Here is a 26,254-nt window from a genome sequence, read left to right as displayed (position 1 = left end):
AAGTGGGCAAAGTCTTAAATGAACATTTCTCCACAGGAGGTATATTAATGGCTTAGAAGTGCATGAAGCGATGCTCAGCATCGTTAATCACTAGGGAAGTACAAATCAAAATCACAATGGCACACCACTTCACATACACCAAGCTGGCTATAATTAAAAAAAAAAAAAAAAGAGGAGGGGAGCAGAGAGAACAAATATTGGTGAGGATTAGAGAGAGATTCTCCTTGTACATAGCTCGTGGGAATGTCAAACTGTTTAGTGATGTGGTTTGGTGATTCCCCCAAAACTTAAGCATAGAGTTAGTGTATGACCCAGCAACCACTTCTAGATTATACTTCCAAAGACTGAAATCAGAGATTCAAACAAATACATATGCATTCATGTTCACAGCAACACTATTTTTAATAGCCAAAAGGCAGCATTTAGAAACAACCCATATAGATGAATGTTCAACAAGTCAAACTCCACCTATCAATTGCCCTCCCCAGAGGATTGTAGCAATTTACACTCCCTCTAGCAGTACGTGAGCATACTCACTTCCTCATATACTTGCCAACACTGAATGTTGTCCAGACTGTGCATTTCTCCAGGCCAAAAGTTATATTTTGTTGTAATTTCTTAAACCATGATGGAAGCTGAACATCTCTCTTTTTGTACTGAGGTGAAATTCATAAAACATCATTGCTTTTCTCACTGGGTTTTTGTAAAAAGCATAGGACGTTGCATGTTTAGCACAACTCCAATCACATAAAAAATAATACATTGTAATTATTTTTAGGGATAACATTTTTAAATCATTTTTAATTCCATTTAAAATTACTCTCTAATTCTTTTGTTGTTATTTATTTATTTTTGGCCATCCTGGACCTTTGTTGCTGCATGACCTTCTCATTGTGGTGGCTTCTCTTGTGAGCATGGGCTTCAGTAGTCAGGACACATGGGCTTAATTGCTCTGCGGCATATGGGATCTTCCTGGACTAGGGGTAGAACCCATGTCTCCCGCACTGGCAGGCAGATTTTTTACCACTGAGCACCAGGGAATAACATATTTAAGAGCTCTTTCATGGGAAATATTGAGTACCATGCTATCCGTCTGTTAACCAAGAAAGACAGGTCTGAAGAAAGGCAATGCTTTTTGGGATAAAAACTTTTCCCCACAAGATGCTAGCACCACTAAGGAAGATAAGCCAATTGTATTCGATCTAACAAGGTTCTTGGGGGATCATGCCCAGAGGACAGAGAGCCAGTTATAAACCTGTTGGTGTGGTTCTGCTGAGTGCTCCCTGAGAAAGAATGCTCTTCCTTCACAGCTGCAAGACAAAGTTGAGGCTGCAGCAGCCCCAAATTCCTGGAAACATGACACGTGGGGGCTGAGAGGTCCTGGAATCCGACAGAGGTACCATAATCTTTAGGGCTTTCCAGGTGGTACTAGTGATAAAGAACCCACCTGCCAATACAGGAGACATAAGAGATGCGGGTTTGATTCCTGGGTTGGGAAGATCCCCTTGAAGAGGACATAGCAACACACTCTAGTATTCTTGCCTGGAGAATGCCATGGACAGAGGAGCCTGGTGGGCTACAATCCACGGGGTTGCAAAGAGTCAGACATTACTGAAGCGACTTAGCACATAGAATAGTCATTGATTGTAAGTGAATCCAGAAGACAAGCTGCAGCATGGCTGGTTTCAGGGAAGGACTCCCCATTTGAAACTTCCCCTCAGAGGCTGGGAGGATTCCGATCAGTTTCATCCACAAGGATTTAGGGTGCTTGTCATCACAGCCCCATGGGTGGATAGTGTTATTGTGAGGCAGAAGTTAGGTTTGGAGCCTCAGCTGCCTGCTTATGATGTTGTTGAGGATTAAATAGAATGATGGGCTTCCCTGATGGCTTAGACAGTAGAGAATCTGCCTGCAAAGCAGGAGACACAGGCTGATCCCTGAATTGGGAAGATTCCCCGGAGAAGGAAATGGCAACCCACTCCAGTATTCTTGCCTGGAGAATTCTTTGGACAGAGGAGACAGGTGGGTTACAGTCCATGGGATCGTAAAGAGTTGGAGATGACTTAGTGACTAAGACAACACATGTGATAAGCAGCTAGTTCCAAAGTGGAGTGCCTGGAATAAATGTTAACTCTTTTGCTCAAGGTTAGTCTATTTGTGCAGGTGCTTTAGAGAGGAGATACTTCAGGTGTGTCTAACCTAAATCAGTAATCTTTAGCTGAGAGCAATTTCTACCCTTCCAAAGGGTCCTTGCTCTCAACCACTGAAAGATGTTAACTCTCAGAAAAATACATAAGGTTCAGCATTTTACATGCTAACTAATCACATTTTCACAACAATTCTATGGAGCAGGTACTATTATTATCCTCATTTTACATATGAGAAAACTAAGGCACAGAGGAGTTAAGTAGCTTGCCTAATATCACACAGCTAGTAAATGGTAGAACTGAGCTTTAAACCCAGTCTGTCTGGTTTCAGAGTTGATCCTGGATCACTTTTTATTACTTATTTTTATTTATAAAGTCAAATCCTTGAAATGTTTAGACTATTTATTTTGCTTTTATTTCTTATTTGTCTATCCTTATTGAGGAATAACTGGCAGATAAAAAATGTGTTTAATTAAGGTATACAGCTTGATATTTTAATGTATGTATACACTATGGAATAATAGTGACATTCAAGCTAATTAACACATCACTGTTTTGAAAGCATCACTGTGAGTTCCCACTAATAAAATAGTTTACATGTTGTGTATGGATTTAAACTCCTAATATATATTCTTATCATTTAATCCTTATAGTGATCCTAAGAGGTCAGAATTATCAATTCCATGTAACAGGTGAGGAAACAGAGGCTCAGAGAGGTTAAGCGAGAAGCATCTTGAAAGATGAGTGTGAAAAAGCAATGAGGTCATCCGTTTTCACTCCAGGAGCCCACCTACTGTTGACGCCCTGTTTCTGGCTTTAGAACTGCCTGGGCATGGACAATCAGACCCAAGTCTCTGAATTCATCCTCCTCGGCCTCTCCCAGCAGCCCCTGCAGAGGCAGGTGCTCTTCAGCCTGTCCTTCATTCTGTATTTGAGTGGGTGCCTGGGGAATCTTCTCACCATCCTGGCCATCATCTTGGACCCTCACCTCCACAGCCCCATGTATTTCTTCCTCAGCAACTTGTCTCTTGTTGACATCTGCTTTACCTCCACCACCATCCCCAAGATGCTGGAGAACCATCTGTGTGGGCTCACCACCATCTCCTTCTCAGCTTGCCTGGCCCAGATGTATTTCTTCATTGCCTTTGGGGCAGCTGACAGCATGCTTCTCTCAGCCATGGCTTACGACTGCTACCTGGCCATCTGCCGCCCACTGCACTACATGACAATCATGAGTGTCCTTCGGTGTACTTTGCTGGTGGTGATACCCTGGATCTCAGCCAACCTCATCTCCATGGTCCACACTCTCCTGATGTCCCACTTGTCCTTTTGCACCAATAGGATCCCACACTTCTTCTGTGACCTCAATGCCTTGATCAAGCTCTCCTGCTCTGACATCCAAGTCAATGAGATGCTGGTGCTGGTCCTTGGGGGCCCAGTGGTTCTCATCCCTTTTGTGTGCATCATGGCCTCTTACACATCTATTACTGTGGCTGTGTGGGAGGTGCCCTCAGTCCGGGGTGAGTGGAAAGTGTTCTCCACCTTTGTGTTGTCTGTCTCTTCTATGGGACTATCATTGGGGCCTACTTCAACCCTGCATTCACACACACCACCCAGAGGGACATGGCAGCCACAGTGATGTACACCATGGTCACCCCCATGCTGAACCCCTTCATCTATGGCCTGAGGAACTGAAATCTGAAGGGGGCCCTCAGGAAACTTTTCATTGGGAACCCCTTTGCTAAGCCTCTATGAGGATGCTTTTTAGACTCAACTAGTTTTGAAAAAAAAACTAATGTCTCCCAGTGTTAGAACTCAGGGTGGTTTTCTATTTTTTTTAAGGTAGAAGAAAAAGTTTTATTTTTCATTTAAGTACTTTATTTTTTACACAGAAGCAGAAATATAATGTTGCACACCATGAAACTTATACAATGCTATAAACCCAGGTTATCTCAATAAACATAAATTAAAAAAAGAAAGGAGACATAAACATTATTTTAAAAACAGAAAAAATCCACTCCTTGCCTGATTCCCTTGGTCAAATTATTTAAACTTGTCTTGTCTCTGTTTCTTAAATTTGTGAAATAGGGATGTAGAAAGTACCTAGCTCATACAGGTATTGTGAAAATTAACGACTCACACATATTCTTGTTTCTATACTCTTAGAAGACTACCAGGGGAAGTGTAAGTACTGACTAAGTCTTAATCATTATTTGTTGTTGTTTAGTCACTTGGTCGTGTCCAACTCTTTGCGACCACATGGACTGCAGCACACCAGGCTTCCCTGTCCTTCACTATCTCCTGGAGCTTGCTCAAACTCATGTCCATTGAGTTGGTGATGCCATCCAAACATCTTGTCATCTGTTGTCCCCTTCACTTCCTGCCCTCAATCTTTCCCAGCATCAGGGTCTTTTCTAATGAGACGACTCTTCATATCAGGTGGCCAAAGTACTGGAGCTTCAGTTTCAGCATCGTTCCTTCCAATGAATATGAATGATTGATTTCCTTTAGGATTGACTGGTTTGATCTCCTTGCAGTCCAAGGGACTCTCAAGAGAATTCTCCAACACCACAGTTCAAAAGCATCAATTCTTCAGCACTCAGCCTTCCTTACCGTCCAACTCTCACATTCACACATGACTACTGGAAAAACCATAGCTTTGACTATATGAACCTTTGCTGGCAATGTAATCTCTGCTTTTTAATATGTTACCTAAGTTGGTCATAGCTTTTCTTCCAAGAAGCAAGAATCTTTTAATTTCATAGCTGGCTGCAGTCACCATCTGCAGTGATTTTGGAGCCCAAGAAAATTAAGTTTCCATTGTTTCCCCATCTATTTGCCATGAAGTGATGGGACCAGATGCCATGATCTTAGTTTTTTGAATGTTGAGTGTTAAGCCAGCTTTTTCACTTTCCTCTTTCATCAAGAGGCTCTTTAGTTTCCCTTTGCTTTCTGCCATAAAGGTGGTGTCATCTGCATATCTGAAGTTACTGATGTTTCTCCCAGCAATCTTGATTCCAGCTTATGATCATCCAGCCTGGCATTTAGCATGATGTACTCTATATATAAATTAAATAAGCAGGGTGACAATATACAGCCTTGACATACTCCTTTCGTAATTAGGAACCAGTCCGTTTTTCCATGTCTGGTTCTAACTGTTGCTTCTTGACCTGCATGCAGATTTCTCAGGAGGCAGATAAGGTGGTCTGGTATTCCCATCTCTTTAAGAATTTTCCAGTTTGTTGTGGTCCACACAGTCAAAGGCTTTGGCATAGTCAATGAAGCAGAAGTAGATGTTTTTCTGAAATTCTCTTGCTTTTTTGATGATCCAGCAGATGTTGGCAATTTCATCTCTGGTTCCTCTGCCTTTTTAAAATCCAGCCTGAACATCTGGAATTCCTCAGGTCACCTACTGTTGAAGCCTAGCTTGAAGAATTTTGAGAATTGCCTTGCCAGCATGTGAAATGAGTGGAATTGTGTGGTAGTTTGAACAATTTTTTGGCATTGCCTCACTTTGGGATTGGAATGAAAATTGACCTTTTCCAGTCATTTCCAAAACTGACCTTTTAGTCATTATAAACTACTTCTAATGTAACTACTATTATTATAATGTAACATAAATAACATGCTCTAAATATTTTACTACCACTAACACTAATTTAGAAAACTAAAATAATTTTTATTTTTATTGGAGCATAGTTGCTTTACAATATTGTGGTAGTTTTTGCTGTACAGCAAGGTGAATCACCTATGTGCATACCTATACCCACTCCTTTTTGGAATTTCCTTCCGATTTAGGTCACCACAGAACATTGAGTGGAGTTCTTTGTGCTATACAGCAGGTTCTCATTAGTCATGTATTTTATTCACATGTTTTTAGGGACTCACTTTGGCTGCTGTGTGAAGCATGGGCTGTAAGGAGGCAGTGGTAAAAGCAGGGTTGCCATTCAGGAAACAGCTGCAGTAGCCTGGGAGAGCATTAAGGATGGTTGCACGTTCCCTCTTTCTTCAGAACTCAAATCAGATTCTGGCACCTCTGTCAGGGCTCTTCTAACTCACCCAAGCTGAGTCTAAGGCTCCCGTAACACCACTGCACGTGGCGACAGCTCTTTGCATACATGTCTGTCTTCTCCATCAGACTTTGAACTTTCCAAATCTAGGGCCATGTTTTACTGATTTCTCTGTCCCTGTCATTTCCTGTGGTGCCCACTGCTTGGTTAAAAATAATGAGCACCATTAACTGTTCCATGATTTGTAACAGGCACTTTACTAACCAGGATCTCCAAGTCCCATCTGCAAAATTTCTCATAATCTTGTGAAATGTATAATATTAAAAATATTGCAAGTAGGGGGAAAAAGCCATGATTCAAATACTTCTAATGTATCCCTTTTAAGAAAATTTTATCTCTGAGGGTCCTAAATAAAATCTGATGGAGAAAGAAAAACATATTGGTTCTTTAGGATGCATGTCACTTAAATTGTCAGCAATATGCCCAACTCAATAGCCATGAGGACCACTAAGAGTCTGGAACTCTTAGTCAACTATATTAGGTCAACAGGCTTTCAGCAGAATATTTTTCTAAAATAATTTTTTAAAAAACAACATTATATTGTACAGGAATAGAAATATAAAACAGTGGAACAGAGTAACAGTCATGGAACAGACCCATGTATACATAAACTTATTATATGCAAATCAGCAGGCTATTCATTAAATTGTATTGGTAGAACTAGTTAGCCCTTAAAAATAAATTTTATCACAATGTGTCTATTACAATGACTAAAATCCAGAATTGTGATGTTGGACAAGACTCTTGAGAGTCTCTTGAACTGTAAGGAGATCAAACCAGTCAGTCCTAAAGGAAATCAACCCTGAATATTCACTGGAAGGACTGATGCTGAAGCTGAAGGTCCAATAATTTGGCTACCTGAATCAAAGAGCTGACTCATTGGAAAGGACCCTGATGCTGGGAAAGATTGAAGGCAGGAGAAGAAGGGGACGACAGAAGACAAGATGGTTGGATGGCATCACTGACTCAATGGACATGAGTTTGAGCAAGCTTCAGGAGATAATGACGGACAGGGAATCTTGGTGTGCTGTAGTCCATGTGGTCACAAAGAGTCAAATACAATTGAGTGACTGAACAACCAAATACAGAATATTGACAAACCAAATGCTGGCAAGGATGTGGAATCACAGGAACTCTCATTCACTTCTGATAGTGCAAAATGGTATGGCCACTTTAGAGGACAGTTTGGCAGTGTATTACAAAACTAAACATACTGTTACTATATAATCTAGTAATCACAGTCAGTGAAGAGCCAACTCATGGGAAAAGACCCTGATGCTGGGAAAGATTGAAAGCAAAAGGCAAAGAGGGCAGCAGAGGATGAGATGGTTAGCATTACTGACTCAATGGACATGAGTTTGAGCAAACTCCGGGAGATAGTGGAGGACAGAGGAGCCTAGCATGCTATAGTCCATAGGGTCATAAAGATTCGGACATGACTTAGCAACTGAACAACAAGAACAACAATCACACTCCTTGGCATTATACCCAAGAGAGTTGAAAACAGGTTCACACAAAAACCTGCAGATATTAATAGTAGCTTTATCCACAATTGCCAAGACCTGAAAGAACCAAGATGTCCTTGAATAGATATGTGAATAAATAAAATGGGATACATCCAGACAACAGTATATTATTCAGTGCCAAAAAAATTGAGTTATCAAGCCATGAAAAGGCACTGAGGAAACTTACATGCATGTTATTAAGTGAAAGAAGAACATCTAAAGAGGCCACACAATGTATAATTCAAACCACATGACAGGGCTTCTCTGGTGGCCCAGTGGTTAAGAATCTGCCTTGCAGTGTAGGGGACACCGGTTCAATCCCTAGTCCTGGCTGACTGCACATGCCATGGGACAACTAAGCCTGTGTGCTGCAACTACTGAGCCCATGCTCCAGGGCCCGTGAGCCACAACTACTGAAGCCCCAGCGCCTGTGCTCCATGACATGAGAAGCCATCGCAATGCGAAGCCATGTGCACCTCAACTAGAGAATTGTCCCCACTCGCTGCAACTAGAGAAAGCTCATGTACAGCAACAAAGATCCAGCTCAGCAAAAAATATAAAAATAAATAATAAGAAAACCCACATTGGATTTTGGAAAAGGCAAAACTATGGAAAGAGTGAAAAGATCAGTTGTTGCCAGGGAAGGACAGAATTTATCAGAGGGAGCAGGAGGTCAGAGCACCAATGCCTGGAAGCTCCAGTGAAGAAACACTTTTTTGAAGGCAACTTGGGATGAAAGTGTATTGTCTTTGGGGAGAGTCAGCAATGGTTCAAGTCTTAACTCTGTTGCCATTTTGACAGCTTCACCTTGAACAAGATGCTTGGCTTCTCTGCACCACAATGTTATCAATGAGCATTCTCAAGTTACACAAAATGAGTTGATAAAAGCAGGACATCTCTCATTATACTGGTGAGGGGATTAAATCATAGGAGGCACAGAGTAGGAAGACAACCAAATCTATATGTCATTTATCAGGAGCACTGCTTGGGCAGGGCTAGGAATGATGAAAACTGATGACCTTCTTCCATCCAGTAGCTGACCTCTCTATGTCTCACCTCACTTCAGGCACAGCTTCCATGCAGGGAGCCAGTTTCTCATCAGTGACTGAATTCATCCTCACTGGCTTCTCAAATTTCCTTCAGCATCTCCTGCCCACCTCCTTCCTCCTGTACCTGCTGATGTACCTGTTCACACTGCTGGGGAACCTGCTGATCATGGCCACCATCTGGAGGGACCCCAGCCTCCACACCCTCATGTACCTCTTTCTGTGTGCCCTCTCCGTTTCAGAGGTCCTCTACATCTTTGCCACCATCCCATGCATGTTGGCCGACCTGCTCTCCACCTCACCCTGGTGGTCGTGCGTGCACTACGGCTTTGCCTCTGTCATCTACCTCAAGCACAAGGGTCCCCATCTCTGGAAGGGGACACGCTGATGGGCATCACCTACGTGGTCTTTACTTTTCCTCAACCCCATCATCTTCAGTCTCAGGAACAAGGAGCTGAACGAAGCCATGAAGAAGACCTTCCTTGACAAACTCTACCCAGAAAAAAAAAAAGTGATTATGTGGGAGGAATCCCTTGGAAATAGCTAAACTGGCTTATCAGATGCTAACAGTAGAAATGGCACCCTGCAAACATGTAATAGTACATGTTTGTCTAATGCTTTAAGACTTTTGAGAACCCTTGTAGGCAACATGCAAATGTATCCACAATGGTTAAACAGAATTAGGGTGGGAAGATGGATGAGATGATAGCACAGAGATAGTTGGCTTCACTGAGTCCTATCTGTTGCAAGACCCTTTGTCAGGGAGCATTAAGCCTGGAATCTGAGGGATTTCCCTGGTGGTCCAGAGGTTAAGAATCCACCTTGCAATGCAGGGACATGAGTTCAATCCCTGGTCAGGGAACAAAGATTCCACATGCTTTGGAGCAACTAAACCTGCACCCCACACCTGCTGAGCTTGTGTGCTCTGGAGACCGTGTGCCACGCTACAGAGTCTGTGCACTGCAACAGAAGATCCTGCAGGATGCAGCAAAGATCACTTATGTCACAACTAAACCCCAATTCAGTTAAATAAATAAATATTAAACATTTGGAATCTGTTCACCTACCAGAAACCAGGGTGGTCTAATTACTCCCATCAACATAAACACATATGGTAAAAAGAAATGGAAAAGTTGAAGCCTCCACCCTCCTTTGGGCTGCTGCTGTTGCTGCTAAGTCGCTTCAGTCATGTCCAACTCTGTGCGACCCCTTAGATGGCAGCCCACCAGGCTCCTCTGTCCATGAGATTTTCCAGGCAAGAGTACTGGAGTGGGGTGTCATTGCCTTCTCCAGCTACAAAGCTACAGTAATCAAAACAGCATGGTACCAGAACAAAACAGATATATGGGTCAATGGAACAGAACAGACAGCTCAGAAATAAAATCCACATACCTATAGTCAATCTTCAGCAAAGGAGGCAAGAACATGTAATGGAGAAAAGACAGTCTCTTCAGCGTTGGGAAAGCTGACATCCACATGTAAATCAATGAAGTTAAGGACACACCCTCATATAAAAATACACTCAAAATGTAAGACATGACACCATAAAATTCCGTGGACAAAACATTCTGTGACATTATTTGTACCATTCAGTCTCCCAAGACAATAGAAATAAAAGCAAAAGTAAACAAATGAGACCCAATCAAACTTATAAGCTTTTGTACTGCAAAGAAACCATTAATAAAACAAAAAGATAGCCTATGAACTGGGAGAAGGAAATGGCAATCCACTCCAGCACTCTTGCCTGGAAAATCCCACGGATGGAGGAGCCTGATAGGCCACAGTCCATGGGGTCGCAAAGAGTCAGACACGACTGAGCGACTTCACTTCTTCAATTCACTTTGAAGTTATTACCCATTTGTGAATTAGATTATTAGCTTTTTGTCATTGAATTATGAGCTCTTTATACTGGGTCATATGGCAACTCCAGTTTTTTGAGGAACCTCCATACTGTCCTCCATAGTGGCTGTACCAGCTTACATTCCAACCAGCAATGTAGGAGGGTTCCCTTTTTTCCATTCCCTCTCCAGTAGTTATTATTTGTCGACTTTTTAATCAGGGCCAGTCTGAGCAGTGTAAGGTGGTACCTTATTGTAGTTTTGATTTGCTTTGCTGCTTTGGGCAGCAACAGGTATTTACAACCCAACTTTTGTGAGGCTACAGAAGACTAAGCCAGATCAAAGAGCCCTAAATTTCAGCTTTGTGCATATTGAAATAAGCAGACTCAGAAAAAAGTCAAGGAAATCTCTATATTTCAAGTGTGAACCTTGAGCAAGTGCAGAGAGACTGGGAAGTCTCTGTAGCTAATGCAAAGAAAGAAATCCCACCAGGACAGATCACCTGTTGTGTTAGACGGTGGCATGGCACATGGGCCAGAGAGCAACTCTTTGGAGGAGCACAGTAATGAGTGTAGAGCCCAGGCTGAAAATGTATCCCAAGGCCATGCTGGTTTAATGATCCCCCATGAACATGAGGGAGGATTTAAGGTTGATCATACTTCACAGTTTCTAGCAAACAGGAGAGGAAAAAGTGGAAACAGTGACATATTTTATTTTCTTGGGCTCCACATCACTGAGGACAGTGTCTACAGCCATGAAATTAAAAGATGCTTGCTTCTTGGAATAAAAGCTATGACAAACCTAGACAGCATATTAAAAAGCAAAGACATCACTTTGTCAACAAATGTCTGTATAGTCAACCTTTTGGTTTTTCCAGTAGTCATGTATGGATGTGAGAGTTGGGCTGTAAAGAAGGCTGAGAGCTGAAGAACTGATGCTTTCGAACTGTGGTGCTGGAGAAGACTCTTGAGAGTCCCTTGAATAGCAAGGAGATCAAACCAGTCAATCCTAAAGGAAATCAAACCTGAATACTCATTGGAAGGACTGTTGCCTTAGGAGACAGTGGAGGACAGAGGAGGCTACAGTCCATGGGGTTGCAAAGAGTTGGACACAACTTAGTGACTGAACAACAACAGTAATACTTCACAGTACGTATAATTTGCTGAAAATATGTGCATTTAAGAGAATGACATATCATACTGTGTGACATCCCTTACAAGAGGGATTGTAAAAAGGTATTCACAAAAATAGAGAGTTGAATGGTGGTTTTCAGGGGCTAAGGAGGGAAAGAATTTGGACAATGTTGTTTAGGGGCCCAAATTTGAAACCAGTCAATCAACCAGAAGATCAACAAGATCTGGGGGGCAAAATACAGCATTGTGAGTAGAGACAATAGTCATGTATTATCAACTTCAAAGTTGCTAAGAGACTAGATCTTAATTGTTCCCACACCCCAAAAACAATGTGATAATTATGTGACATGACAGAGCTTTTAGCTAACACTGCAGTGGTAATCATTGAAGTATACAAATGTATGCCCAATGTACACTCTAAATTTACACATTATTATGTATCAACTTTATCTCAATTTAAAAAATGTCCCTTAACAAATTTATAGCATTTCAGAGTGTGAATTGATACATTAAAAATGGCAATTTATAGTATTTTAACAGACACTCATTTATGATGATACCGTTTTGTACAACAATAAATGCAATGAAAATATGTAAGTAATGGTCAAATTAGCCAATGTTTTAAGAAAGTAAATGCACATGAAAGTGAAAATGTAAATCACTATGTTCATGTATAAATTGAATACTACACTATACCTCATTTTCCTAAAGTTGAATTCAATCTTTCTCTATAACTTGAGCAGTAAGAACATCCTGTGTTACCATGCAGTGGGAAGATGTGGAGAAAATTTCAGTGTAACTGAGGATCTCCGAATGTCCTCTTTTGTATGATATACGGCATGCTTCATGTTACACCTCAAATACATTATCTCATTACCACCTTGCAATGAGGCATCAGGGGAGATAAATTCCCAGCTACTTGACAGAGGGGAAAACTGAGCCTCAAAACTATTGCATGACTCACCAAGATCACACACATCAGTAGAGTCAGACTTCCAATGGAGGACTTTTCTATCCCCACGTCTCTCCACCCAATGCTTCACACACCAACTTCCTCCAATGGGTTTTTTGTTTCTCCATCCAAGGAGAGAACCAGGCCATTTTCAGATCAAATGTACCAGCATCTTAAGAGCCTTTTAAACCACAGGTGGGTAATTGAAGCCAACCATACCCTGGAGGGGGCACCCTGGTGGCTCAGACGGGAAAGAATCTGCCTGCAATGCAGGAGGCCTGGGTTCCCTCCCTCGGTTGGGATGATTTGCTGGAGAAGGGCATGGCAACCCACTCCAGTATTCTTGCCTGGAAAATTCCATGGACAGAGGAGCCTGGCAGGCTATAGTCTATGGGGTCACAAAGAGTCGGACACGACTGACTGACTGACACTTTCACTTTCACTTTTATACATTGGAGTGTGCATTGGGACACTGAGGGAATATTTCTATAGATTCAGCAGTTTAAAGGTCTGGTCTTGTAGAAATTCCTGAGTAACTCTTTTCACAGTGATGCTGATATGCTCCCCTCCCCTGGCACCTGGACAAGAATACAAGCCGCTGCTGCTGCTAAGTCGCTTCAGTCGTGCCCAACTCTGTGCAATCCCATACGCGGCAGCCCACCAGGCTCCCCCATCCCTGGGATTCTCCAGGCAAGAACACTGAAGTGGGTTGCCATTTCCTTCTCCAATGTATGAAAGTGAAAAGTGAAAGTGATTTCACTCAGTCGTGTCTGACCCTCAGTGACCCCATGGACTGCAGCCTACCAGGCTCCTCCGCCCATGGGATTTTCCAGGCAAGAGCACTGGATTGGGTTGCCATTGCCTTCTCCGAGAATACAAGCTAGGCTCTTTCATTTTCTTCATTAAAGGCCAACTTGACCTCTAATCTTATTAATACTAACATCCAAATGGAAAGAAATGCTGGAATGTGATTGGGTACCGACACTGAGTCAGGCACCCAATGTCTGATGCAACTTTTTACAATCCTTTAGGCTATCAGCTTCTTGAGGTCAGGAAGTTTGTGCATTTTGCTCACCATCATACCCAGCATCAACATGGCACTCGGAAGATACAGTTAATTAACATATATTTCTTGGTTGGACCAGTGCAATCCCCAGAACACTAAATAAAGCAGAATGTTGGCTTTCAATTTTTACCATGTGAAACCTCATTGCCATCCAAAGCAGTGGGAAATAGTGTGTGGGAAGCTGTGTTTGAGATCTGGATGACCTGGCTTAAATCCTGCCTCTCATTTTCCCACCTAATTAATGGACATTTTATAGACATATTCCACATATGTGTACATAATAGGATGTTCAGAGCCATGACATGTATATGTCACATTAGGTATATCCATTAACAAAGAACTGCTAAACAAATCTTGATTCATTCATACATGGAACACAGGCAGCCATTAAGTTCATTTACTCCTTGGACTTCATTAGCATCCTCTGTCCCTGGGGATCCTCTCTGATATCACAGCTTTATGTACCTTGTGTACACAGATGATGCTCAATTTCTTACATTTATCCCTATCCGCTTGCCTACTCAACAACTTCAAGTGGCTATCTAGGAGGCATCTTGAACTTAACGTGTCCAAATTCTTCATGTTCTTGTTGCCTGTATCATCCTTACTCTTTCTTTCTTCTCTGTCCCCCCTCCCAACTCCTTCCCTTCCGTATCTTCTTTCTCTTCTTTTCCATGTCTCTTTTCCTCTCTCACTCTCTCTTTCCTCCCCTTTCCCCTTCTCCTCCCTATCCCACCCCTCCTTGTTTCTCTTTTTCTTCTCCTTCTTCTCCCTTCATCCTCCTTTCCTTTTGGGGGATGATGAAAATGGTCTGTAACTAGATAGACCTGGTGATTGAATAATATTGTAAACATGTTAAATGTCACCAAATTATTCACTTTAAAGTGGTTAAAGTTGTATGAATTTCACCTCAAAAATAAAACAAAGCCCCTCCCCCCAACACAGTGAAATCCCACAATACTACTCTTATTTTATGGGTTTGTGTTTGTTCACATGCCCCATGCACACAGAGGTCTGTAAGGATGCCCATCAAATCTATCATCCTGATCACACAGCTGGCCACTGAATGACTTTTAGCCTTATCTGTAGCATCTCCATTACTTAGTAGAAGAATCAGTTTTGTATTTATTTTAAAATTTTGAAGGACATTTGATTAGGTTAGTGATATGAATGGGGAAGAAAAACAATAGAGAAGCACATGAAGCAGCTACCTCAGCCCCAGTGAGCAATGGCAGGGCTGCTCTCTTGCCAGTGTCAGCAGCCAGAGCCCTAAATCCCAAATCTGAGAGCATTAAACTCTGCTCAAGGCCCTGAGATAATTGACTCAACCTGACCAGCAGGGAGACAGGAAAAGTGGGGACAGTCTCCCTGAGGTTGCCCGATGCTTCCTGGAGTCCCCAGGGGTCCCAGCATCCCTGTAACAGAGGACAGATGCAGAGTCAGTGGGATCACAGAGGGAGATGGTGGCAGGCAGGAGCAGACGCAGCATAAATAATAGAGGTGAGGCTCAGTAAACTGCCCCTGCCTGGTTGGCATGATCAGGGTGGCAGGCTCCTTGCATTGCAGCCCTCACCTGTAAGGTCCTCATCTACAGGGAAACGCCAAACCAGGACCTTCAGTTGGAGTGAGGCAGAACCAGATAGAGAGCTTGGAGCCCAGGTGAGTCATCTTCCAACCCTTCCAGTTGACCAGGAGAGAACTGGGGAACCTGGAGCTGCTTGGAGAAGCCACACTATTTATAAAACTCCTTGTCTAGATTGAATCTATGGGTGGATGTAGAGGTCAGGGCTCCACTTCTTGGCTTCAGAGTAACGTGGTGGTTACTTTGCCAGACAAGTGAGGAAACTGAGGTGCCAAGAGAAGAGCTACCTCTCTGTCTTACCCAGAACAGCTGTCCAACTGTCTTCTATCTGAATCAGCCAAAAATCAATGGTAAGATTGTGAGGAGGCAGGGAAGAGAAACACGAAGATTTAGGATTGAGAAGCTGCAGTCATCCTCTGAAGGTATAAAGCACTAATATCAGGAAGGCACCAGGGTGGACAGGTGCTGTGATGGTAAGGAGTCAAGGATGAAAATAAGGAGGATAAAGGGAGGCAGCAGGTGGCTGAGATGGGAAGGAGGGGATGCAGAGAGGGGAACACAAACAGCTGCGTGAGCAGAGAGAGCCAGGATGGGGGCAGACAGGTAAGGCAAGTTGGATGCAACACAGACCTAGCCTGTGGTTCTCCACCAGCGGCGGTTCTCCACCACAGGGGACCCTGTGCAATACCTGGGATGCCTCTGATTGTCATAGTTGGAGATGCTACTGGCATCTAGAGAGTGACAGGGATGCTGCTCAACATCTTCTAATGCCCAGGGCAGCCCCCAACCACGGAAAATGATCACCTCCTAGTGTTTCTGATGCTAAGTTGGAAAACCCTGCTGCAGTGGTACATGTGGACAAGGTTTGTCCATAGGTGGGTTTGACCTCTGAGTTCTGGGTAGGGACTTGTCCCTCTGTGAGTTCTCTTAAGTGCCACATAGCCCAGTTACACTACTTCTCTGGGGCTGTTCAGTTTAATTGCAGAGGAGCCCCTAAGTGTTCTCCTGCTGGATCAATAACAAAAGAAGTCAGTCCACCTCTCTGCCATCCTGAACTCACACCCATCTTGGTTCTAACACTTCTTTTTACTTTAAAAAATTAAGAGACTTTACTTCTTGGAGCAGTTTTAGGTTTACAGAACACTGAGCAGATAGTGTAGAGGATTTCCACAAACCCTTTCTCTTCCTGCACACAGCTTTCCCTATTATTAACAAAAAATTTTTGGAAGATAATTGCTTTACAGTATTGTGCTAGTTTCTGCCATACATCAACATGAATCAGCCACAGCTACGCATATGTCCCCTCCTTCTTGAACCTTTCTCCCATCTCCCACCACATCCCACTCTCAAGGCAGCAGCAGAGATGCAGACAGAGAGAACAGGTTTTTGTGGACATAGTGTGGAAGGAAGAGGATGGGACAGAGACAGTGCCATGGGAATATATACATTACCATATGTAAAACAGATAGCCAGTGGGAATTTGCTGTGTAGCACAGGAACTCAACTCTATTATTAATATCATGCATAAGCAAGGTACATGTGTTACAGTTGCTGAACCAATACTGGCACAGTATTATTAAGTAAAGCCCACAGTTTATGTTAGGATTCACTCTTGGTGCCGTATATCCTAAGAGTTTTGAGAAATGTACAATGTTATGTATTCACCACTATAGTATGATACGGAGTTGTTTCACCACCTTAAAAAAAGTTCCACCTATTCATCTCTCTCTCTCCTCCTGAGTACCGAAAACCAATCTTTTGACTGTCTCCATAGTTTTGCCTTTTCCCAGAATGAACGGAAACCAATCTCAGCTGTGTTCTGCATCCCCATCATCCCAAACTGTATATACGCAACCCTGGACCACCTCCCCAGGACATAGTGAGCTCTTGTCTTCTTATAGTTCCTATCTATTTATTCCTGGCCGTGGACTCTTGTCATCGGAGTTAATATAAGGAGGTAGTGTGTGGATGGTCTGGTATGGTGAACTAACAGTTCCCTTGTCTTGGAAGTGGCTCTGATATTCATTAACAGCCAGAAATAAGTGGTGAGTGTAATAGAGAAATTAGAAGAAGATAGACTTGGGGTCATTCAGATGTAGGTCAGATCCTGGCTCCCTTGCTCAAGAGCCATGGTCCCTTTGACAAGTGATGTGTCCTCTGTGGAATGCAGCCACCACTTCCGGAAAACAGGGATCAATAGCTGGTGCCTCACAATACTGGGGTAAAGATTTCATAAGAAACACGTGGGTACAGGTGCCAACATCCAATAAATGGTAGTTATTCTTATCAAGAACCCCAAACCCAGTGCCAGAGAGAGTTACATCTCCAAGATGACACCTTATAACCACAGTCATAAAAAAGTTAGAAGCAAGGACTTGAGACCCATGCAGGAGTTGTTTCAGAAGCACACAGGAATGAATGACAAAATCTGTTTTGGGAATTGATGTCCAGGAAGGCTGTGTGGGGAAGATGACACTTAAACGGAGTCTTAAAAATGAACAGGTAGAGTAGCATTGACAAGTATACAGCACCATGTTTAAAAGAGACAGCTAGTGGAAAGCTGCTGTATAGCACAGGGTGCTCAACTTGGTGCTCTGTGATGACCTAGAGGAGTGCGATGGGGGAGTTGGAGGGAGGTTCAGGATGGAAAGGATATATGTATACATATAGCTGATTTCCTGGTGGCTCAGATGATAAAGAATCTGCCCACAATGTGGGAGACACAGGTTCAATCTTTGGGTCAGGAAGGTCCCCTGGAGACGGGAATAGCTACCCACTCCAGCATTCTTGCCTGGAGAATTCCATAGACAGAAGAACCTGGTGGGCTATAGCCCATGGGGTCACAAAGAGTTGGACATGATTGAGCGACTAACACTTTCACTTTTTCTTTCCATAGCTGATTCATGCTATTGTACAGCAGAGCCTAACACAACTGTTGTAAAGCAATTAAAATTTAATTAAGCTTTTTATTTTGTGTTGGGATATAGTTGATTAGCAATATTGTGACAGTTTCAGGTGGACAGCAAAGGGACTCAGCCATACATATATATGTCTCCATTCTTCTCCAAATCCCTCTCCCATCCAGCCTGGCACATAACATTGAGCAGAGTTCCTTGTGCATACAGTAGGTCCTTGTTGGTTATTCATTTTAAATAAAGCAGTGTACATGCTGATTCCAGACTCCCTAACTATCCCTTCCCTTTATCCTAAAAATACACCCCCCCTAACAAAAAATAAATGAATAGGTATTTGCCAGTTGGAAAAGGAGAGGAACCAACATCTGGGGAAAATGAGCAGCTTAGGGATTACAACTGTTCTCTGTATATCATTGGCTCTTAACTGGGGGTGAGTTTGCCCCCCCCCCCCACCTTGGGGACATTTGCAATGTCTGGAGACATTTTTGGCTGTCACTACTGAGCAGGGGCTACTGACATCTGGGTGGTGGAGAGAAGGGATGCTGCTAAGCACCTCACAGTGCACAGGATGGCCACCACCCCCAAGAGCAAAGAATGATCTTGCCCCAAATATTAAGAAAGCTTGCACCGGATGTTGGAGAGCTAGAGAGAGGACAGCCTACAGGATCTTGGTCTCATCCATTCAGGCTCTTCTCGGAGGCTCTTGTTCCCAAGTTGTTGGCTTTGACTTACCCCATCTAGGATCTCAGAGTATCAGGACTGAGTGGAACAATCCTGGGGATCTGTAAACAAATGCTTACCCAGAAGTGAGAAAAAGAAACAAGTGACTCCAAGGGAGGGAGGCTAAGAAACTCTGGAAACTGATGATATTTGGGGAATGCAGCCTTTAGTCACCAAAGTTTTGTTCTCAACCTGTTGAGACTTGATCTAAGATATGAGTCCATTTGATCAGGCATTCATTGCATTGTGGTATAATGCACAAAACAAAATTTACTATTTTCTCCATTTTATAATATACAATTAATTCAGTGGCAGTAAATATATTCATGATGTGGAACTTCCATCTGTATCTATTTCCAGAACTTTCTCAGCATCCACAAAGGAAACGCCATACCCATTAGTAGTCACTCCCCTTTCTTCCCTTCCCCAGCCCCTGGTAACCACCGATATGTTTTAAATTCCTACATGAATTTTCATAGTAGCTCTACTCACATGAGTGCAAACATGGAAACAACCTGAAGGTTCATTAGGGAATTTGGGACGGACAGGTATACATTGTTATATTTAAAGTGGATCACCAACAAGGACCTATTGTATAGCTCAGGGAACTCTGCTCAGTGTTATGTGGAAGCCTGGATGACAGGAGAGTCTGGGGGAGAATGCATACATGTCTATGTACGACTGAATCCCTTTGCTGTCCACCTGAAGCTACAATATTGTTAATCAACTATAATGCAAACTAAAACTATATAGTTATAATCAGCTATAATGCAAAATAAAAGTTTAATTAAAAAAATACTCACTCCTATGGATAGATCAGGCAAACAGAAAATTAGCAAGGAAACACAAACTTTAAATGATACAGTGGACCAGTTAGACCTAACTGACATCTATAGGACATTTCACCCCAAAATAATAAATTTCACCTTTTCTCAAGTGCACATAGAACATTCTCCAGGATAGATCACATCCTAGGCCATTAATCTAGCCTTAGTAAGTTAAAAAAAATTGAAATCATTTCAAGCATCTTTTCTGATTACAAAGCAGTAAGATTAGATGTCAAGTACAGGGAAAAAAATATTAAAACATATGGAGGCTAAACAACATGCTTCTGAATAACCAACAAATCACAGAAGAAATAAAAAAGAACTCAAAATATGGATAGAAACAAATGAAAATGAAAAAAAGGACAATCCAAAACCTATGGGATTCAAAAAAATCAGTGCTAAGGGGAAGGTTCATAGCAATAGAAGCTTACCTCAAGAAACATGAGAAAATCAAATAAATAACCTAACTCTACACCTAAAGCAACTAGAAAAAGAAGAAATTAAGACCCAAGGGTCAGTACAAGGAAAGAAGTCATAAAAATTAGGGCAGAAATAAATGAAAAAGAAACAAAGGAGAGCATAGTAAAAATCAACAAAAGTAAAAGCTGGTTCTTTGAGAAGATAAATAAAATAGACAAACCATTAGCAAGACTCATCAAGAAAAAAAGGGAGAAGAGTCAAATCAACAAAATCAGAAATGAAAATGGAGAAATCAAAACAGATGACACAGAAATACAAAGGATCATAAGAGACTACTATCAGCAATTATATGCCAATAAAATGGACAACTAGGAAGAAATGGACAAATTCTTAGAAAAGTATAACCTTCCAAAACTGAACTAGGAAGAAATAGAAAATCTTAATGGATCCATCACAAGCACAGAAATCGAAACTATAATCAAAAATCCCCAACAAACAAAAGCCCAGGACCAGATGGCTTCACAGCTGAATTCTACCAAAAATTTAGAGAAGAGCTAACACCTATCCTACTCAAACTCTTCCAGAAAATTGCAGAGGAAGGTGGGCTGCCAAACTCATTCTATGAAAACAACATCACCCTAATACCAAAACCAGACAAAGATGCCAAAAAAAGAAAACTACAGGCCAATATTACTGATGAACATAGATGCAAAAATCCTCAACAAAATTCTAGCAAACAGAATCCAACAACATATTAAAAAGATCATGACCAAGTGGGCTTTATCCCAGGGATGCAAGGATTCCTCAACATTCACAAATCAATCAATGTGATACACCACATTAACAAATTGAAAGGTAAAAACCATATAATTATCTCAATAGATGTAGACAAAGCCTTTGACAAAGTTCAACATCCATTTATGATAAAAACTCTCCAGAAAGCAGGCACAGAAGGAACATACCCCAACATAATAAAAGCCATATATGATAAACCCACAGCAAACATTATCTTCAATGGTGAAAAACTGAAAGCATTTTCCTAAAGTCAGGAACAAGACAAGAGTGCCCACTCTCACCAGTACTATTCAACACAGTTTTGGAAGTTTTAGCCACAGCAATCAGAGAAAGAGAGGAAATAAAAGGAATCCAGATTGGAAAAGAAGTAAAACTCTCACTGTTTGCAGATGACATGATCCTCTACGTAGAAAACCCTAAAGACACCACAGAAAATTACTAGAGCTAATAAGTGAATATAGTAAAGTCACAGGATATAAAATTAACATACAGAAATCCCTTTCAATCCTATACACTAACAATGAGAAAACAGAGAAATTAAAGAAACAATTTCATTCACCATTGTGATGAAAAGAATAAAATACGTAAGAATAAATCTATCTAAAGAAACAAAAGATCTATATATAGAAAACTATAAAACACTGATGAAAGAAATCAAGGATGACACAAATAGATGGAGAAATATATTATGTTCGTGGATCAGAAGAATCAATATAGCAAAAATAAGTATACTACCCAAAGCAATGTATAGATTCATCGCAATCCTTATCAAGCTACCAATGGTATTTTTCAGAGAATTAGCAGAAACAATTTCACAATTTGTATGGAAATACAAAAAACCTTGAGTAGCCAAAGCAATCTTGAGAAAGAAGAATGGAACTGGAGGAATCAACCTGCCTGACTTCAGGCTCTACTACAAAGCCACAGTCATCAAGATAGTATGGTACTGGCACAAAGACAGAAATGAAGATCAATGGAACAAAATAGAAAGACCAGAGAGAAATCCACACACCTATGAACACCTTATCTTTGACAAAGGAGGCAAGAATATACAATGGAAAAAAGACAATCTCTAACAAGTGGTGCTGGTAAAACTGGTCAACCACTTGTAAAAGAATGAAACTAGAACACTTTCTAACACCAGACACAAAAATAAATTCAAAATGGATTAAAGATCTAAACACAAGACCAGAAACTATAAAACTCCTAGAGGAGAACATAGGCAAAACACTCTCTGACTTAAATCACAGCAGGATCCTCTATGACCCACCTCCCAGAATATTGGAAATAAAAGCAAAAATAAACAAATGTGACCTCATTAAAATGAAAAGCTTCTGCACCACGAAGGAAACTATGAGCAAGGTGAAAAGACAGCCTTCAGAATGGAAGAAAATAATAGCAAATGAAGCAACTGACAAAGAATTAATCTCAAAAATATACAAGGAATACCTGCAGCTCAATTCCAGAAAAATAAACGACCCAATCAAAAAATGGGCCAAAGAACTAAACAGACATTTCTCCAAAGAAGACATACAGATGGGTAACAAACACATGAAAAGATGCTCAACATCACTCATAATCAGAGAAATGCAAATCAAAGCCACAATGAGGTATCATCTCATGCCGGTCAGAATGGCTGCTATCCAAAAGTCTACAAGCAATAAATGCTGGAGAAGGTGTGGAGAAAAGGGAACTCTCTTACACTGTTGGTGGGAATGCAAACTAGTACAACCACTATCGAGAACAGTGTGGAGATTCCTTAAAAAACTGGAAATAGAACTGCCATATAACCCAGCAATCCCACTTCTAGGCATACACACCAAGGAAACCAGAATTGAAAGAGACATGTGTACCCCAATATTCATTGCAGCACTGTTTACAATAGCTAGGACATGGGGATAAGAAAGCTGTGGTACATATACACAATGGAATATTATTCAGCTATTAAAAAGATTGCATTTGAATCAGTTCTAATGAGATGGATGAAACTAGAGCCTATTGTACAGAGTGAAGTAAGTCAGAAAGAAAAACACCAATATAGTCTATTAATGCATATCTATGGAATTTAGAAAGATGGTAACAATGACCCTATATGTGAGACAGCAAAAGAGACACAGATATAAAGAACAGACTTTTGGACTCTGTGGGAGAAGGTGAAAGTGGGATGATTTGAGAATAACATTGAAACATGTATATTACCTTATGTGAAATAGATCACCATTCCAAGTTCAATGCATGAAACAGGGCACTCAAAGCCGGTGCACTGGGACAACCCTGAGGAATGGGATAGGGAGTGAGTTGGGAGGGGAGTTCAGGATGGGGAACACATGTACACTCATGGCTGATTCATGTCAATGTATGGCAAAAACCACAATATTGCAAAGTATTAGCCTTCAATTAAAATTAATTAATTAATTTAAAAAACCTTTAAAAAATTTTTAAGAAAAAAATAGGTGATTGGGTAAACAAAATTCGGTCTATCCATAAAGGGATATTGTTTGGCTATGAAAAAGTGTGAAGTTCTGCATATATGGATTCAAATGCATTCTTCAATGTGGATGAACCTCAGAAACATTATGCCGAGTGAAAGAAGCCAGATCTCAAAAGCTACATAGTGTATGAGTCCATATTGCCCAGAGCAGGCCAAACAACAGAGGTGGAAAGTAGATTTCTATTTTCATCCCTTTACAGTTGACAGTGCCTAATAAGAAATATCACATAAAAATCGGTACTTTATTTATAAAGAGATATTGAAATCTCATTAAACTGAAGTTACTGAGCACAGACAATATACATGTACTCATTTAGTGTATTGATTTAATTTTCATAGATAGCACCTATTGTTTTCCAGGTCATAGTCCAAGAATAATTGATTAACTTCTCAAAAATTTCTTTGAGACAGGTATAGAGAAACAGAGGCACAGAGAGGTGAACAAATTGCTCAGTTTCACACAGTGGGGAGAGCAGGGATTTGAAGTCTGTCAGCTGACTCTCTCATCCCTTTGTCAGATGGCTGTGTGGCATTGCCTCAGAACACACAGATAGGCTCATGGGATCTGGAAAACAACCAGAACATTATTTTTTACACTGTGTCTTGCCTCAGATTCCTTGCATGAATAACTCAGCTCCAGAAGAGAAATCTGACTGATGCATGTTAAGTTAGAGATGTGCACAGGTCCAAATGACTGTAGCCATGGAATAGGGATGTCTCATGGTATTTGACATCCAGGCAAATCCCAAACCAGTCCATCCTGAAGGAAATCAATCCTAAATATTCATTGGAAGGACCGATGCTGAAGTTGAAGCTCCAATACTTTAGCCAGCTGATGTGAAGAGCTGACTCATTAGAAAAGACTCTGATGCTGGGAAAGATTGAAGGCAGGAGAAGGGGATGACAGAGGATGAGATGGTTTGGTGGCATCAGTGACTCAATGGACATGAGGAGATGGTGACGGACAGAGAAGCCTGGCATGCTGCAGTCCATAGGGTCTCAAAGAGTTGGACACGACTGAGCCACTGAACAACAACAACAGCAACATGGTATTTGAAGCTCTGAAAAGAACAAGACTTATCAGAAGGGAGTAGAAGGGCAGAGCAGCAATGGTTGGAAGCTTTTTCCATTTTTGGAAGATGTAGAAGTGATGGGGACAGCTAGGCATGGGTTCTGCCATTTTGACAGCTGCACCATAAACAAGTTGCTTAGACTGACATATTTTCAGTGTGTATTCTCAAGATACTTTGTGCTTAGTCGCTCAGCCATTTCTGACTCTTTGCCACCCCATGGACTGTAGCCCACCTGGCTCCTCTGTCCATGGGGATTCTCCAGGCAAGAAGACTGGAGTGGGTTGCCATGCTCTCCTCCAGGGTATCTTCCCAACCCAGGAACTGAACCCAGGTCTCCCGCTTTGCAGGCAGATTCTTTACCATCTGAGCAATCAGGAAAGCCCAAGAACACTGGAGTGGGTAGCCTAACCCTTCTTTAGACAGTGATAAAAACAGCACACACGCCCTCCTCCCCCACAATATTGATGAGAAGATTAAATCATAGGAGGCACAGAGTAGAAATTCAGCCAAGGTCACCTGTCACTTATCAGGATCAAGAGCAGTCCCTGGGGCAGAGGCAGGAATGATGGAAGCTGAAGAACTTCCATCCACTAGCTGACCTCTCCATGTCACACCTCACTTCAGGAACAGCCCCCATGCAAGGAGGCAACTTCTCATCAGCAGCTGAATTCATCCTCATCGGCTTCTCCACCTTTCCCCACCTTCAGCTGATGTTCTTCCTGCTGTTCCTGCTGATGTACCTGTTCACGCTGCTGGGGAACCTGCTCATCATGGCCACCATCTGGAGGGAGCACAGCCTCCACACCCCCATGTACCTTTTCCTGTGTGCCCTCTCCATCTCCGAGATCCTCTACACCTTTGCTGTCATTCCACGCATGCTGGCTGACCTGCTCTCCACTGACCACTCCATTGCTTTGAGAGCCTGTGCCAGCCAGATGTTCTTCTCCTTCATGTTTGGCTTCACCCACTCCTTTCTGCTCACCGTCATGGGCTATGACCGCTACGTGGCCATCTGCCACCCCCTGCGGTACAATGTGCTTATGAACCCCCGAGGCTGCTCCTGCCTGGTGGCCTGGTCCTGGGCTGGAGGCTCAGTCATTGGCTTGGTCGTGACAGTAGCCATTTTCCAACTAACTTTCTGTGGATCTAATGAGATCCATCATTTTGTTTGCCATGTGCAGGCTCTTCTGAAGTTGGCCTGTGGAGAAAATGTCTCCATTCTGGCCACGGGCTTAGGACTTGTGTGTATTACTGCCCTGTTGGGCTGCTGTCTCCTCATCCTCCTGTCTTATGCCTTCATCGTGGCCACCATCTTGAGGATCCCTTCAGCTGAGGGCCGGCACAAAGCCTTCTCCACATGTGTGTCCCACCTCACCGTGGTGATAGAGCACTATGGCTTTGCTTCTGTCATCTACCTCAAGCCCAAGGGTCTCCAGTCTCTGGAAATAGACACCTTGATGGGCATCACCTACACTGTCCTCACTCCCTTCCTGAGCCCCATCATCTTCAGTCTCAGGAACAAGGAGCTGAAGATCGCCATGAAGAAGACCTTCCTCGGCAAACTCTAGCCAGAAAAAAAAGAAAAGTGATTATCTGGGAGGAATTCCTTGGAAATAGTTAAATCAGGTTACCGGAGGCTACTGTTAGAGATGGCACCCTGTAAGCACGTAATAG

At 42.1% G+C, this 26,254-nt stretch overlaps 1 protein-coding gene and 1 pseudogene across 1 annotated transcript; both read left to right on the top strand.

The window, feature by feature from the left end:
* Window positions 1–2,979: 2,979 nt before the first annotated feature.
* LOC128051549 (olfactory receptor 1361-like) lies at window positions 2,980–3,902 on the top strand (annotated as a pseudogene).
* Window positions 3,903–25,185: 21,283 nt separating this feature from the next.
* On the top strand, window positions 25,186–26,148 carry LOC128051123 (olfactory receptor 10H1-like). The gene has a single exon (XM_052643613.1). The coding sequence runs from the start codon at window positions 25,186–25,188 to the stop codon at window positions 26,146–26,148; it is 963 nt and encodes a 320-aa protein (XP_052499573.1).
* The last annotated feature ends 106 nt before the right edge of the window (window positions 26,149–26,254 follow it).

The sequence above is a fragment of the Budorcas taxicolor genome, chromosome 7 (assembly GCF_023091745.1).
Source record: "Budorcas taxicolor isolate Tak-1 chromosome 7, Takin1.1, whole genome shotgun sequence".
NCBI classification, from domain to species: domain Eukaryota; kingdom Metazoa; phylum Chordata; class Mammalia; order Artiodactyla; family Bovidae; genus Budorcas; species Budorcas taxicolor.
Note: the sequence above shows the minus strand (reverse complement) of the source record. Positions and strands in the feature narration are given on the sequence as shown.